General features: G+C 35.1%; 1 protein-coding gene across 2 annotated transcripts; it reads right to left on the bottom strand.

Annotated features, from left to right (window-relative positions):
• Nucleotides 1-228: 228 nt before the first annotated feature.
• LOC117905204 (uncharacterized protein Cbei_0202) lies at nt 229-14,103 on the bottom strand. Of its 2 annotated transcripts, XM_034818148.1 has the most exons (14): nt 13,747-14,103; nt 13,030-13,092; nt 11,069-11,518; nt 8,787-8,858; nt 6,480-6,605; nt 6,181-6,393; nt 5,637-5,684; nt 2,581-2,742; nt 2,017-2,178; nt 1,589-1,682; nt 1,393-1,511; nt 1,170-1,214; nt 614-976; nt 229-521 (listed from the first exon to the last, which is right to left on the bottom strand). In XM_034818148.1, the coding sequence occupies exons 1-13, from the start codon at nt 14,080-14,082 to the stop codon at nt 743-745; spliced, it is 2,124 nt and encodes a 707-aa protein (XP_034674039.1). In that variant the 5' UTR covers nt 14,083-14,103; the 3' UTR covers nt 229-521; nt 614-742. The 2 variants fall into 2 exon arrangements, with proteins under 2 accessions (XP_034674039.1, XP_034674041.1); XM_034818150.1 differs by lacking the exons at nt 229-521; nt 614-976; nt 1,170-1,214 and having other exon boundaries at nt 1,401-1,489.
• Between the last annotated feature and the right edge of the window lie 246 nt (nt 14,104-14,349).

The following is a 14,349-nucleotide window of genomic DNA, read 5'->3' as shown; positions in this document are numbered from 1 at the left end:
AAACTCCGACTAATTTGATAACCATTTTTAAAAACAATTCTAAAAACTATTTTTTCATATTTTATAAAACAAAGATTTATTTTAAAACCCAAAATATTTTTGACATATTTTTTTCACATGATCTTTTTTTTTTTAAAACAATTCTCAAAAAACATTTGAAAACAACCCAAAAATATTTTTTGAAAACATAATATTTTTCCATTTTTTATTTTTTGAAGAAAAGAAAACTGTTTTCAAAATCCCTTACCAGACAAGGTCTTAACATAGAGATATTTCCACATTTACAAACAAACAGTGCTAGAGATTTTGGGAGAGTTACAGAACCAACTTTCCATGGAAGCTTGCAATTGGCATCATCAGACTCAACTGTATCCCCACTCCACAACCCAAACTCTTGGATTCCTTCGTTACAAGCATCCAAGCAAATAGAATTGGATTTTCTTCATTTCTGCTCCAAATTCATCCTTCAGATTTTAAGGCAATGTTCAGTATTTGTCCACTGATTATATGAGAAATCACATCTGCAGAATCATAACAATAAGATCAGTGGAAAACATGTCTACATTTCTGGATTCTTATTGGGAAAATAGTCTAATGTGTATGTTAAACTTACAGGTCCCCGGAATGAATTGCAAGTTGAAATTGATGCCCAGACAGGAATTTTTCTTGGTTCTTTGAATTGATCATGCTTGTTTTTAACTTCATGCAGCCATTTTTTCAGGAGTAACAGCCATAAGGTCTCTCAATACTTTGCCCATCCACCATACTGAGCCTTGCCCAGAATTGACTCGATGTCACCGGAGTACAAACCTAGACTTTTTGCCACAGCAAAGCCAGCATACATGCCATCAACTGCTGCACTGACAATTCCACCAGCATAGCCTGCTCCTTCTCCAATGGGGTAGAGTCCTCTCAGTGATGTGCTTTCATATGTGTCACTGTTACGAGGAATTTGGATGGGGGAGCTGGTTCTTGTCTGGAAGAAAGATGTTAAGAATAATTCATTTCTACTTCTTGAGACCACTTGTTCAAACAATATGAATTGGATCAGATATAGGACCCAAGATCTAAAGAGATATTAAAATCTTAAGAAGATGTTACAGAATCTCATTCATGAGAAGTCCAAACTAGTAGAATTAAAATACGTGGGAAATAAGTAAACAGGATACCTCGACTCCATGAAGCAGGGCGTCTTTGGATATAAATCCAGGTAACTGGGAGTTCCAAAGTTCAGCAAAAAACAAGTGTAGTTATTAGAATTCCATACATTTATGACAACTTGAGAGGTAAAAAGGAACGTGAATAAGCAAAACCATAATACTCAGCTTTTAACTAGAAAAGCAAAAGGGAAGGCCGCGAATGAGAAAAACCAAAAGAAAGGGAATGGAATACCTCTTCGTCAAACTTTGAGATTGAGTGCTGCAACGCCTTTGTTATATGTAAGGGGAACAACTCGTGGAGGTTGGCTGCCTTGACTCCTAACCGATAACTTGATGGTGGTACAGATGTTACTGCAAATATAAGAGCAAGTCATACTAGATGAAATCTTAGGAGTAAAGGCAACCAAGAAACAGAACAGAGTTTTTACCTGACAATTTGTTTTCCATAAAATCTGTGACTGTCTGAACAGGCACCACAAAATTTCCGCCTCCCATCATGGCTGCTCTTCGCTCAAATTCCCTCTAAACAATGACAGTAGAAATTATGTAAGCATATTAAACAATGAATTTAGAGAAATACTGCTACAGCTTAGATGGAAATTATGAAGGTTCCAACCAGGCCCAAACATTTTTAGACTGAAAATATAGCTATTTTAAATACCATATATGGTAGAAACAAGGACTGATTTACCATATGGTAAGTTGGTCAAACAAGAAAATTGTGGCCAACTGGAAGGGCAGATGGATTTTACGTTCAGGTATATAGTTAATTGAGATTTGCAAAAGTGAGAGGAAGGAATCTTACAAGAAACAGAAAGTAATAAATGCAACACGCTAAGTAGAACTCAAAAGCAACCTGAAATTCAACCCCTGCAAGGGGTCCATCACAATTCAATGCCTCGAAATCCTTTGATGAGACAGTGGTGACAAGTGCTGCATTTGCCCACCTGGAGGCACGCCGAGAAAATGACATGCCATTGATACAAATTTCTGATGGATTTGTACTAGTGAGAACAACCTGCAAGCACCTTATAAAGTAACTCCATCTGGTAGAATATAGTATGAACACAAACTCAGTAGTAATCATGGGATTTTGACTCCCATCACTCCAATCTTCTGGAGCCTAATCAATCCAACCATATCATTTAACAAGGCATCTCCAGTATAAATTTTAGTTCTGAAGAATCAGAACTGCATCAAATTGGATACACCTTACCACTTGATTGACAATATTCCATAAAAAAATTTCAAGAACAGACCATTAAGATAGTCTCATCAATCCCTTTTGGGCTAAAACACACTTCTTCCAGTGCATCAAGAAGCAAGAAAGTCACAGGTACAAGGATGATTTGAATTACTGTTATATCACAGCCTGCAAAACACAATTTTTGCAGTAGGACTATGAAAAGAAAAAATATACCTGTCCGCCAGGACACATGCAGAAGGAATAACAACTACGACTTGTTGCCCCTGAATCAAAGGATGTGTCTCCATCTTCTCCCTGGAGATACTTGACAACCTTGTAATCTGCAACAGGAACTTTTCCACGTCCCTTGTGAACCTCAGCAGCCAAGCTTGAATACTACATGTTCATATAAACAAATATGTTTATATTTTGATTGCCAAAATGTGAAATTGCAATAAAAAAATAAAAAATAAATAAAAAAAAGGAATGTAAACAGAAAATTTCAAATAAATCCACCAAATATCACTCAAAATTGACCAAATCACAAAAGATGATGCAATGAGCATAGGAAATCAATGACTTACACAGCCTAGTCGACCTTCAATCAAGTAAGGAAATTCCAAGGAGCAAAAGAACCTCACCAAGTGACTATAAAGAATTCTAGCTTAAACTTTGGCTTCATACAGCTATTCAACTCCAAAATTCCTGCAAGCTATGGTGTTTGTTGAGGTGTTGACCCACTGTCTTGAAATTTTGGAGGGTGCAGTTAGGTTGTAGAGTATTGCCATATCTTGAGAACACAAGATCCATGCTTCTAGAATTTGACTAAATAGGGCAGTAGACCCACATGAATTGTAAAGCCTCAAACTTCAAATCAACCTGGTAGCCTAAAAATATTGGAATACCATACACTTGGGAATCAAATCTAAACTTAGTCTATATGATGAATTTTTCATGTCATATTGCATGATTTGCATCAAGTTATTTGCAGATATTTTTATGAACAAAACATACCATATTCATTTTTTATGCTTCCTTATTTTCTTGTCAAGGTCTACGTGGCCCAGGTTAGGCTCTGGAACTTTTTAACTCTTCAAGAAGTTCCCTTCAATTTTGGATTTCAGTATGAGTTTTCGAAACATTGCAAAAGATGCTCCAGGAAACATAAAATATCTCAGTAACAAGGTTCACTCAATACTAAATCACCTTACATCTTATAAATCAAATTTGAACTATTAGCCACCACATACCATATATTTTCACCAAGTAAAAGAATATCATTATTTTATTTCTAGAAACTTTTTCTATTAAATTTCAAGACTGATTTTTTCTTCTTCTTCCCATATGTTGCAAATAGTCCATACATAAGAAAAATTTGAAAGTTACGGAGAACTAGAATTTGCTCCATGCTTGTTCATGTTTCTATTATGATCAAAGTAATGATTGGATGATACTATACATTGCTAAAAGTTAAGCCAAGGATGACACATATTGAATCATTTTAACTTTTCCAAGTTTTCAGCCATATTTATTGAGATAATTTTGAGCAAGCAACTCCATATTTTCTTAAGCTACCTAGCAAATAAGGAGAGTGGATCAACTTGACTTTGACTGTTTCTCAGCCATATCTACAGAGATATAATTGAATGAACGTTGAGGTATTGTCTAGACCACCCAGAAAATTTAAGGAGTGAGAAACATGCCTTCTACTGGTTTTCAGTGATATCTGTAGAGATAGAATTGAGTGAGTATATCTGCATGGCCCAAAAATGTAGGGAGTGAATCTTGACTTATAACTGCAACCATATCTACAGAGATACAATTGAGTGAGCATCGCAGTATTATCTAAGCCACCCAGAAAATGTAGGGACTGAAGAAGACAAGTTCAATCAGATTCCAGCCATATCCACTTGTTATTCAAAATTTCCACAAGTTCATTGTTCCACCTAAATATACCACCTTGTCAGACATGTTCCGGGGCCCAATATTGAGAAACTTGGAAACTCCCATGTCATTCACACCTATCCAGTAGTAGCACTTGTTGTGAGTGGAGATGCCACTAACATGCAAGGCTTTTGAAACTAACATGCTTGGCTAGGTTTTCCAAGCATCTGTTTAGGTTATCTTAGCATTAGATGAATGTAGGAAGTGATGTGTTCATTCAAAACGACATTTGATGTTAACTGGTTTGGATGAATTAGGTGTGAGAGACATTACTAATTGGACGATAGGTGACAAACTCAGGATAGGATTCAGGAAAAAACAGGGTCCAAAGTGGAGTGACTTTTAAGGCATTTTTTTTTTTTTCCTACTTTTGCCACAATACTACAAAGTTTACCGGTGCTGGTTATCCCTTGGGTGGGTTCGGGCAATCCCACCCTACAGGCAAATACTACCTTGGTAAGGGGCATCGTTACCATTTTCTCCAGTTTTTTCCTTCTTTCTCTTCATCTAACAAGCTTATGACAGGGCTTTCTTAATAGGCAAATTTATAATATATCCACATTCATACATACATGCATGCATACAACCATAGAGCATGTGTCGGTGTGTGTATAAAGCACCTAGCTTCATACCACTCAAACTAATATCATACCAGAGTGAGGAGAACAAGGGGATAAGCAAAAAAATTCAGCTCCAGTGACCATGCCATCCACAGAGACCTAATTTCAGAAAGGATAAAAATAAAAAATAATAAAGCTATTTTACCCATGGAATCACCCACCTCTGATATACTAGCTTGCCAAATTTCAGCCTCATTGAGATTTGTTTGATATGGTTTTAATCCCCTCCTTTGTATTTCCCCAAAAAAAATGTGTTTGATTTGATTTTTCTCTCAAATAATGCTCAGATCAGGGCCTACTTTTCTCTATATTACATCATTTCAAAGCTTCATATCCCTTCCGATTGAGAGAGTGCCATAGGAATTTTATTTTTAAAGACCTGCAATATAGCATGTATTGCATTCTGAGAAATTTTGAAGTCAGAAGCATGATAGAGGCATCCATCATGTGTCTCAAACCTTTTGATGGGAGATAATTCTGCAATTTTTCCTTTTATTCTAGGTGTTACAGGCTGCAAGAGGGCCATGGATATATAATCAGTGGCTGCATCATATTGTAGATCTTTCTAGAGCTGCCAGTTGCTAATTGGTAAAGGGTAAAGATTGTGGAGCAGAATATTGCCAATGAAAAATAACTTCACATCCAAATTCAAATGCACAGTAAATCTATTATAAAATCAGCAAATGATCAAATTCTTCAATAAAAGAAACTTATTACACAACCAACCTGTATGCTGTTTATTAGTTCCTGAGGATGCTCAATCCGCAAGCCAACCTGTTTGCCCATGTAATTGTTAAAAACTTTGCAAGCACAAGCATAAGCATAATGTCTAAGTCCACAGAACAACCAATAGTCATCACTAGATTCTATTCAATTATACAGAAAACAGATGTCAAACAAAAGAACATAACAGTGGATCAAATATTCATAATATAACTTTCTAATATAGAAATTGAAGGAATTGCACAACTATTCATAACCAACATTGTATATGCCTACCAAACAAACACGTATGTGCAAGTGTGTGCATCACTACCAAACATCGAACACCTTAGTAACACTAACCCACCCAAATCACCAGTCACCAACAACACCAACTCTTCCAAAGCTGCCAATACTACTGTCAGGTGCACAACATGCCAGGTAGAACTTGCAGTTTTACATAAAAAAATAAAAAATAAAATTAAAAATAAAAAGCTAGCTTTCTATAATATATCTACAGGAATGAAGAAAGAACCTGAAGTGCCACTGGATATTATAAAGAACTTACAGCAAAATCTTTTGGGACCAAATCCATATTATGAGACAGAAGCATCTGGTATGCATCACGTGCAGAATGCCCTACTGCTAAAACAACTGCATCATATCTCAACTTCTGACTATTATGCTCTGATTTTTCTCTTGAATCAGAAACTTCAACTCCCACAACATTAGCATCCTCTACAACCAGATCATCAACTTTAGTCCCAAATCTGATGGTAACCTAAACATGTCAAAACAAGAAAAAAAAAATTAAAATATGCAAACATGAAAATTAGTTCCTAAATGCCATCTATATAAGTGACTCACACCCAAGCTTTCTAGATGTTGTCGAAAGTTGCGGAGTAATGGAATCAGCCTATCTGTTCCCAAATGAGGCTTCCCATCAACCAAGATACTTTCTGGAGCTCCAAAGTGAACTAAAGTTTTCATAACCTAAGACAATAATAAATGTAAATCAAATCATTGAATGGCTAATCAGAAAATTACATAAAAGAGAATTAAAACTACAAATGACACATGATGAAACGGGCCAAAATACAATATTTCTAAACACTTCATATTTTTTCCATGCTTGGGTCTGAACCTGCAACTGCACATTAGTTCACAAATCTTAATAACACAGCACTAGGAAAGGTGAAGTACATCAAGAGCACATAATGTGGCATGCTGGAGAGCAGAATGCAGAGTATAATTTAATACCATGCGAAACCTATAGGCAAGTAGTTTTTATTAAAAACACTTTTTTTTGTCCCACTAGGACTCAAACCTGAAATCTCCCACATCCCCCACTCCAACCCCTTACCACTTGAGCCAGACCTCAAGGGCTGATAGGCAACCAAAATAATCACTCTTGAAAAGAAAATGTATATGACAAAACATTTCAATCCAAGGTTCCTCCCAATCAGATTTTATTTAGTACAGTGATATTGATATCTAAAGCAAAAGCATTGAATCAATTGGATTATCAGTTATATTGCAAGAGCTAAGAGTACAATAGAAGGATCATTCAAATCTTGTTTCCAGGGCATGCTACCTAGGATTATAGCAGGATGTTGAGAAAGCTATAGTTTAGTTTCTGATGCCCATATTTTAGGCATAAAACAATTCTCAAGCTGTAACACAGACAGAACCTCACAACTTCGAGGTGGGGGAGTAATGGGTACAGTGGGCCTCAAGGTTGTCCATCTGGATCAGGAAATTTCCCCTGTGCCTCAGCCCCAGGTAAGCATTTTCTTTTGCTAGATGGTACTAATAATACACCAACAACAACCTATATGTACCAAATAAAATGATAATATGTACCTCAAACCACCATCAATATGCATTCCTTCAGAACACAGACAATAAATAAGGATTTCATTGATTATCCTGTACTATTTTTTATATACTCAAAGATCCCAAGTTTTTAAGTTTCCTGTAGGTAAGATGGACATCTTTAATAATGATATACAATAGGCTACCACAAGAATGGACAAGCTGCAAGCAACCTGGGCAAGTTATGGGCTATGATGGAGAGACAGAATGGTTTCATTGAATTAACCAGCAAAGGTGACTGTTAACTTGAATCTAGTTCTCGTCAACCTCTTCACAGTACAGGCCTTCCCATTCTTCCAAGGGATAGCATGGGATCAAATAAATAATTTTTCCTATAATAAATAAATAAACAGTAATACAAATTACATACTGAATATAGACAGAATAAAAAATCAAAACTTATACAAATAAACAACACAAAAGAGTGACTTCTTGACTTTTAAAACTACCATGCCTCAGAGTTTCATCCAAAACTGATATGCACCCACTGAGACACTGAGACATATAGGTCTTGGTAAGAGATGATTCAATACAACCAAACAGTATATGGATCCTTTAAAATTCTAAAGATTCTTCCGAAACCAATATTGACCAACAACAGCTTATACGTACCTGCAATATGAGGTTGTGCCATCTAGATACAATAGCTCTGAGCCTGGAATTAAACTAAATTAAACTAATGGTTTCAAAAATTTTAAGGCAGCAACTTCTTCATAGATCATTGGGTATGGAAGTACAATCGATGGTAATTTCTTGAATTTTTTAATTTTGAAATATTGTTTCTGGACAAATTTTAAATGGTTTCACATGATTTTTAACACGAAATACCATGGTCTATTTAGAAGAAAATCCCATCCATGGACTTGCATTTCCCTAAAAAAAAATCCAATTCTATGAATTTTTTCCTAATTTCCAAATTTTTGCCTTTTAAAAAATAAATTCAGCAAAAGTATTAAATGGGCATGATCTGAGATGTGTATAGTGAAGAAGACATGGAACAGATTCTATAGGGCATACTACCCAATGTTATTTTTCCAAATTTTCTAAGGCCTAGAAACACCATTGGACTTATAGCCCTGATTTTTTACCATATAATTATTTTCTATTTTTCAGAAGCTTGTCTCCAATAACAACTTGAAAACAAGAGTGAAACTAGTTCTTTGAACAGTGAAAAATACACATACCACTATAAGTATGAGGAAAGAGTACCTTTGAACACTTGCACACACATAGTATAATCATTAGAACATATCTAATTACACTAATATAAGATCAAAAGAATCGGGGAATGATTCTCACCGCCAGAACACTGCCACTATTCCTTCCAATTCTAGTCACCAACTTTCCATCACTCCAGGTACCTGCACCACCCTGCCATGCATAAGTCCTTAATAATGACTCAGAAGTTGATAGAAAGATAAGAATCAGTACAAGCAGAAGGAAACCTTTTTAATATATTAAGATGATTGATGATAAGTAACTAAGCAATGACCTAATTTAAACAAACAGCTGTTTGGAAATTAGTAAAGATTCTTTGTTGTAAAGAATATTGTATAGAATAATTTTCTAGGTTGATATATCATTGTAATATTATATTTCTTTATAGAATAAGGAAAGTTGTTAGGAATATCTCTATAAATATTCTAGGTTATGAGGGGAAAAAGTCATGAGATGGAGATGGGCTTGTAGAGACTATACGAGGTGAATAGAGATGTGAGGAAGAACAAGAGATACCCGGGGGAGCGAAAGGGCTCATGGTAGGGTATGAATATAAGGAGTGAGGAAACATGAGATGTTTTGGAAACCCAATAGTAGTATCTAGTTCTATCCTCTATAATATTTTCTATTGTATAGTGGAATAATTCTCTCTCATCCGTGGATGGAGGCATGATTGGCCAAACCACGTTAAAATCTTGTATACCATGTGTGTAATTGTTTTATCTTTGTGTTCTTGATCTAACATTGTTGGAATCAAAACTTCCGTTGGCACAACAACAACTAGGATGTATTTCAGCAACATTATTAGACATACACATGCTTATAAGCAAAAGCTGCAACTCAGAAAAAAAGTAAATGGCAGTATTCTATATGCATGTCAAACTATATAAATTCCCACACACTAGCAGTATGCAATTACTTTAATTTGCAAAGTTATATAAGCTTAAAAAGTACAAAAACTGCAATGCTGCTTCAACAAATTGCACCAAAAACTTTTTACCAACTGCTGGAATGTGGAGATTGAATTAGAAAAAAGAAAAAACAGGCAGCATAAGCGCTAAAGAATGTATGAGGCATACACAAGCCATATATTGCTCTCTACTTCAGCATCTAAGTTATAGTCATCTAATAACTACGCAGGGAGGAGATTTGTGTTGGTGTACATAAAACAATCATGGTTGTGAATTTGTACAATGTTCCAACAAACCATGTATAGCATGTTTTTAATGAGCTTCAGCAAAAAGCATTTCTGTGGCCATGCTTGCACCAGGTACGAATCTTTCATCTGTGGTTGTGAATGATTGATTTTTCCAATCTCTTGTACAATTTTTCATATCGTATGCATGATAAGCATATTGCTGGAAAGGCAGTAACAAACAAAATTTCCTTAGACCTGACTCTCACCTAACTCTCAGTTCTATATATGACTATCAACAGTGGAATTGATATGAGCTAGCACAAGTTCAGTAAAGAAGCTGGAGAGCTTCAGTTGAACTTATTAGAAATGATTCTACTAATAAAAAATATCCATCCCAATAACACCCTTCTAAAAATAGAAACAGAGCATAGATATACATTAATGGCACAAGAAAGTTTTAGTGCCTAGTGTCTCGCTCTAGAAGGGAAAAGAATCTGTGTGTTCCTTTTCAGCTTGGTCCAATTCATTCGTGGAATCATATCCCAACTTCAAATGCCTATTTGTTTTGCAATGAAATTGTCAATTTTCAAAAATATTTAATAATTTAATATCAGAAAAGGAAAATCAGCTAACAGAATTCCAAAGAGATCATATTGGAGGACTATCACAAAAAGTAACACCCTATATTTTGAATGGGAAGCACAATAAAGTTGGTGTTTGGGTTCATTGCTATATAAAGTATAAACTAGGTGTTCATTTTGAATAAGAAGCACAATAAACTTCAAGTTCTGGATTTCTTTCTCTATAGAGTAGTGGTTCAGCTAACATCCTCTAGTGTTTTCACTTTTAATATAGCAGCTATTTTCATTACTTTATCAAACCACTTCATCCAAAGGAGAAACTTAGCTGCAACCAAATCAGATAAACTAAAGGGTTTAAAATCATTTAAACAGTGTGGCCTGAAACATAAGCTGGTAAAGAATTGAAGTGGTCTATTGTCCCAAACATTGCCCAAAAGCATAAACCATAGCACTTCACTTTCAGCTTTAGAAGTATATAGACTAATTAGGGTGAAACAAACAAACCAAACAAACAAGCATTGTTATAAAAGGAATGTAATTTCAAACAAATAGCTGTTAGGTTAAGTGAGAAAAATTCCAAACTGTACAAGGACCAAAACAACACTAAGACAACATTCAAAATATAAAGTGAATCAACATCTTACCTCCCCAAAGCAAAAATTGCTTTCCAATTGTAAAATCCGACGAACCATCAAAGCACCAATATCACGCCCCCTTTGCTCAACTGCTTGACCTCTTTCTATTATAGTAACATCTACACCAAGTTCTGCAAGAACAAGACAAGCAAACAAGCCTGATGGTCCACTACCCACAACAGCAACTTTTGGCCTTCTAGATCCTGGGAAGTCATCTGATCCCTCCTTGGAAATGCTCTCTCCTTTTATTGACTCTGCACCTTTATTGATCTTGTAATCACGTGTTATACTGACCAAATCACCGGAAGAACCACGCATATGCTCTATGTGCTCTATGTGCTCTATGAGCCCAACTTTAGGCTCCAAACGAGAAATGAAGTCCCATGTACGAGGCTCTAGAGTCAGGAGCTTATGGACATCCATCTCAACCGTATAAACAAATTTGGGCTCCTTCAGCACCTGCATACATCAGGAGAGCACCCAAATGACCACAGAGATATGTTATGATTTTCATCTTTCAATGGATAAAACAAAATACAACATGAATGGAATCAAGCAGATAGGATAAGGAAAGAAAATATCGAAAGAGATAGCATGGATTACTTTAATAGACTGAATTTTGATTTTAGAGAGATCAATTGTCCAACACTAGAAGAATGAGAAAGGAAGAGAAATTGGAGAAAAAACAAGAAATCAAATAGGATCTTGGGAGATTTTGGATGGAACTTCTATACAGAAGTCCTTTATATTTGGATAGGGAGACAGAGAAAGAGAGAGAGATAGAAAGAGAGAGAGAGAGCATGTATTTCTCCTAAATGCATATAGTTTCTAACCAACAAGTTTTTTTACCCATTCAAGAGTGTTCAAGGGCTTCTTTCCTGCTTTGTTGATAAATAGTGGCACTGGAGTCTCATATTACGTAATAGTCCTGTCATGCATGATTGCTATGTCAATTTGTCCAAGTTCTTTGTTTTCAATAATCACCTTTCAATGAGGAGCAATATAAACTTTTGAACTAATATGGACCCCAATTCTCTGTTTCACTAGCATTGCAATTTGCAAGTTAACAAATTCAATGAACAATGTGCTTTCATGTTGAACTTAACTAACAGTGCAACATCCTTAGACTCTGATTTTTGGTTTCTCACGATCTGGTAGCATACTTAAAACACTTTTTTGTGGTATATTTTCTGTTATAAAATCTTCCTTGTTTGGTAATACCACTCTATTAAACCTATTTTTCTACACACATCAACGGACCAGCCTTTAGAACCTTGAGTTCCTATAGAACATATTAACTATACTTTTCATTAAATATGCCTGCAATAAAATTCAAAAATATATTAAAAAAAAAAATCATTTTTTCCAACAAATTTCAATAGAAATGACATACTATCCCATTTTGCTTTGTTACTTGATTTCATCTAGTAGGATCAAATACAAAGCAACATAACAACTCACCAATAGAAGGACATGGCATGCCATAAAGGAACAATTTTGGAGTACCAAAAAATAGGAGGAGTCACAATAGATAGATAAGTACATCGTAAATATTTACACAACAAATCAAGAGACGGGTCACAGGCGGTTTATTTTGCAACTGCATTAGCAAAGCCCAATAAATCTGAAGTTAAGTATGAATGAATAAGAGTGCATTCGGCAGTGTTTCTACTCAAAGTGCTTTTAGTGGAAATGTTTTCTCCGAAAGTGCTTTTAGGAGAATCACCTATCAAGTGTTTATCCAAAAAATACTAAAAGTGATTTTCCAAAAATATAAGTGATTTTTCAGGTTTTTAAAAGTATCTATTCAATTTTGCAATATACCCTTTTTTTTTTTTTTCAAAAATGCTTTTTAAACTAAAAACACTTCATAGAATCACTGCTAAACGGATTCTAATACTCGCTTGTAATACATAACACAATACATATAGAACATAAAAGGAATCAATATGTTATTTTCAGAAACAAACCTTCCTTGCATCAAAAGACTTCCTTACGACCAAGAATGCCTCTGGGGGAAGCATAGAAGCAACCTAGCACAATAAATATAAAATGGTAACTTAGTATACCACCCATCCATATAACAATCTAGAATTAAAAAAATAAAAGATATAACAAATTGAACTAAACCAAGAAATGAAGTAAGCCACAGGAAAAGCATCCAAGCACAAACAACAGTTCCACACAAACTGCTATAAAGATGAAAGAATTGGCTTCACAGCAATGAAAATGAAGGGAAATAAAAGAAGATGAAATTTCGAATATTATCTTTCTCATTTCCTGCCACTAAAGTGGAAAACAAAAAACCCCAACTCAAAAGCCCACTGCAACCATACGTTTTAGTCAATCCAAATACCAAACCAGCATAAAGAAAAATTCTTTTCTCTCCTTTCATTTCTTCAGTTTTATCTCAGCGTCCAAACAGAGGAAGTCCAAAGGGTTGGGCAGTTTCTTCAAGAAAAAAACTCAAATACACCACTAACGTTTCTTTTGATGGATGTTTATGAGCAACCCATAAAAATACACAAAAAAAAAAAAAAAAAAACCTGTTTGATTTTTCTCACATTTCCAGCAACCACACCAAAAGAAAAAAAAAATGCACAATTCAAAAAAGGAAAAAAAAAACAAAAAAAAACTTGGTTTCTTTTCTTTTCCTCAAATTTCTTAGTACCCAAACAGCTCATTACCGGGAATTTGAGAACTTTGGCAATTTCTTGGAGCAAGCCCTCAGAAACGTCAAGAAAATCCTTTCCGGGGTCCAAGTGAAGTGGAACACCAAGCTTGGAAAGCCTCCAAATGCCTTGAAATTTGTCATTGACATGAGTGAGGGCTTTGTGTTTCAGCTTGAGCTTCTTCTTCTCGGATGGGTACCTCTGCTTTCCAGTTCTCTTAGCACACTGGATTTGGAGGGTTTTGGGCTGACAATATAAGGGTCTTTTAGGGTTTAGGAATCTGAATTTTGGGTTAGTATTAGGGTTCGGAGGGTAGTAGGGGAGAGGAAGGAGCTTGGAGGGAATGGACATGGTGGGAACTGTCGACGAGGAGGGGATAACGTTTTTGAATTTTTGAGAGAATTTTTCAGTTATTTTAAGCATAATTATTTAAGTTTATAGAATTATATTTTGATTTATTAAATTATGTAAATAAAACCAAAAAAAAAAAAAAACATCTAGAAAATCCACTTTGTTCTATTGCTAAAAATGTCTAAATTAAATTTTATGTCCATTAGTAGTGGATTTGCCCGTATATGTTTCTAAAATTTTGTTTATTTTTTAAAAATAGTTAATATT

Source organism: Vitis riparia, chromosome 17, assembly GCF_004353265.1.
Source record: "Vitis riparia cultivar Riparia Gloire de Montpellier isolate 1030 chromosome 17, EGFV_Vit.rip_1.0, whole genome shotgun sequence".
Taxonomy (NCBI): domain Eukaryota; kingdom Viridiplantae; phylum Streptophyta; class Magnoliopsida; order Vitales; family Vitaceae; genus Vitis; species Vitis riparia.
The sequence above is the reverse complement of the archived record's forward strand: the minus strand, read 5'-3'. Positions and strand labels throughout refer to the sequence as shown.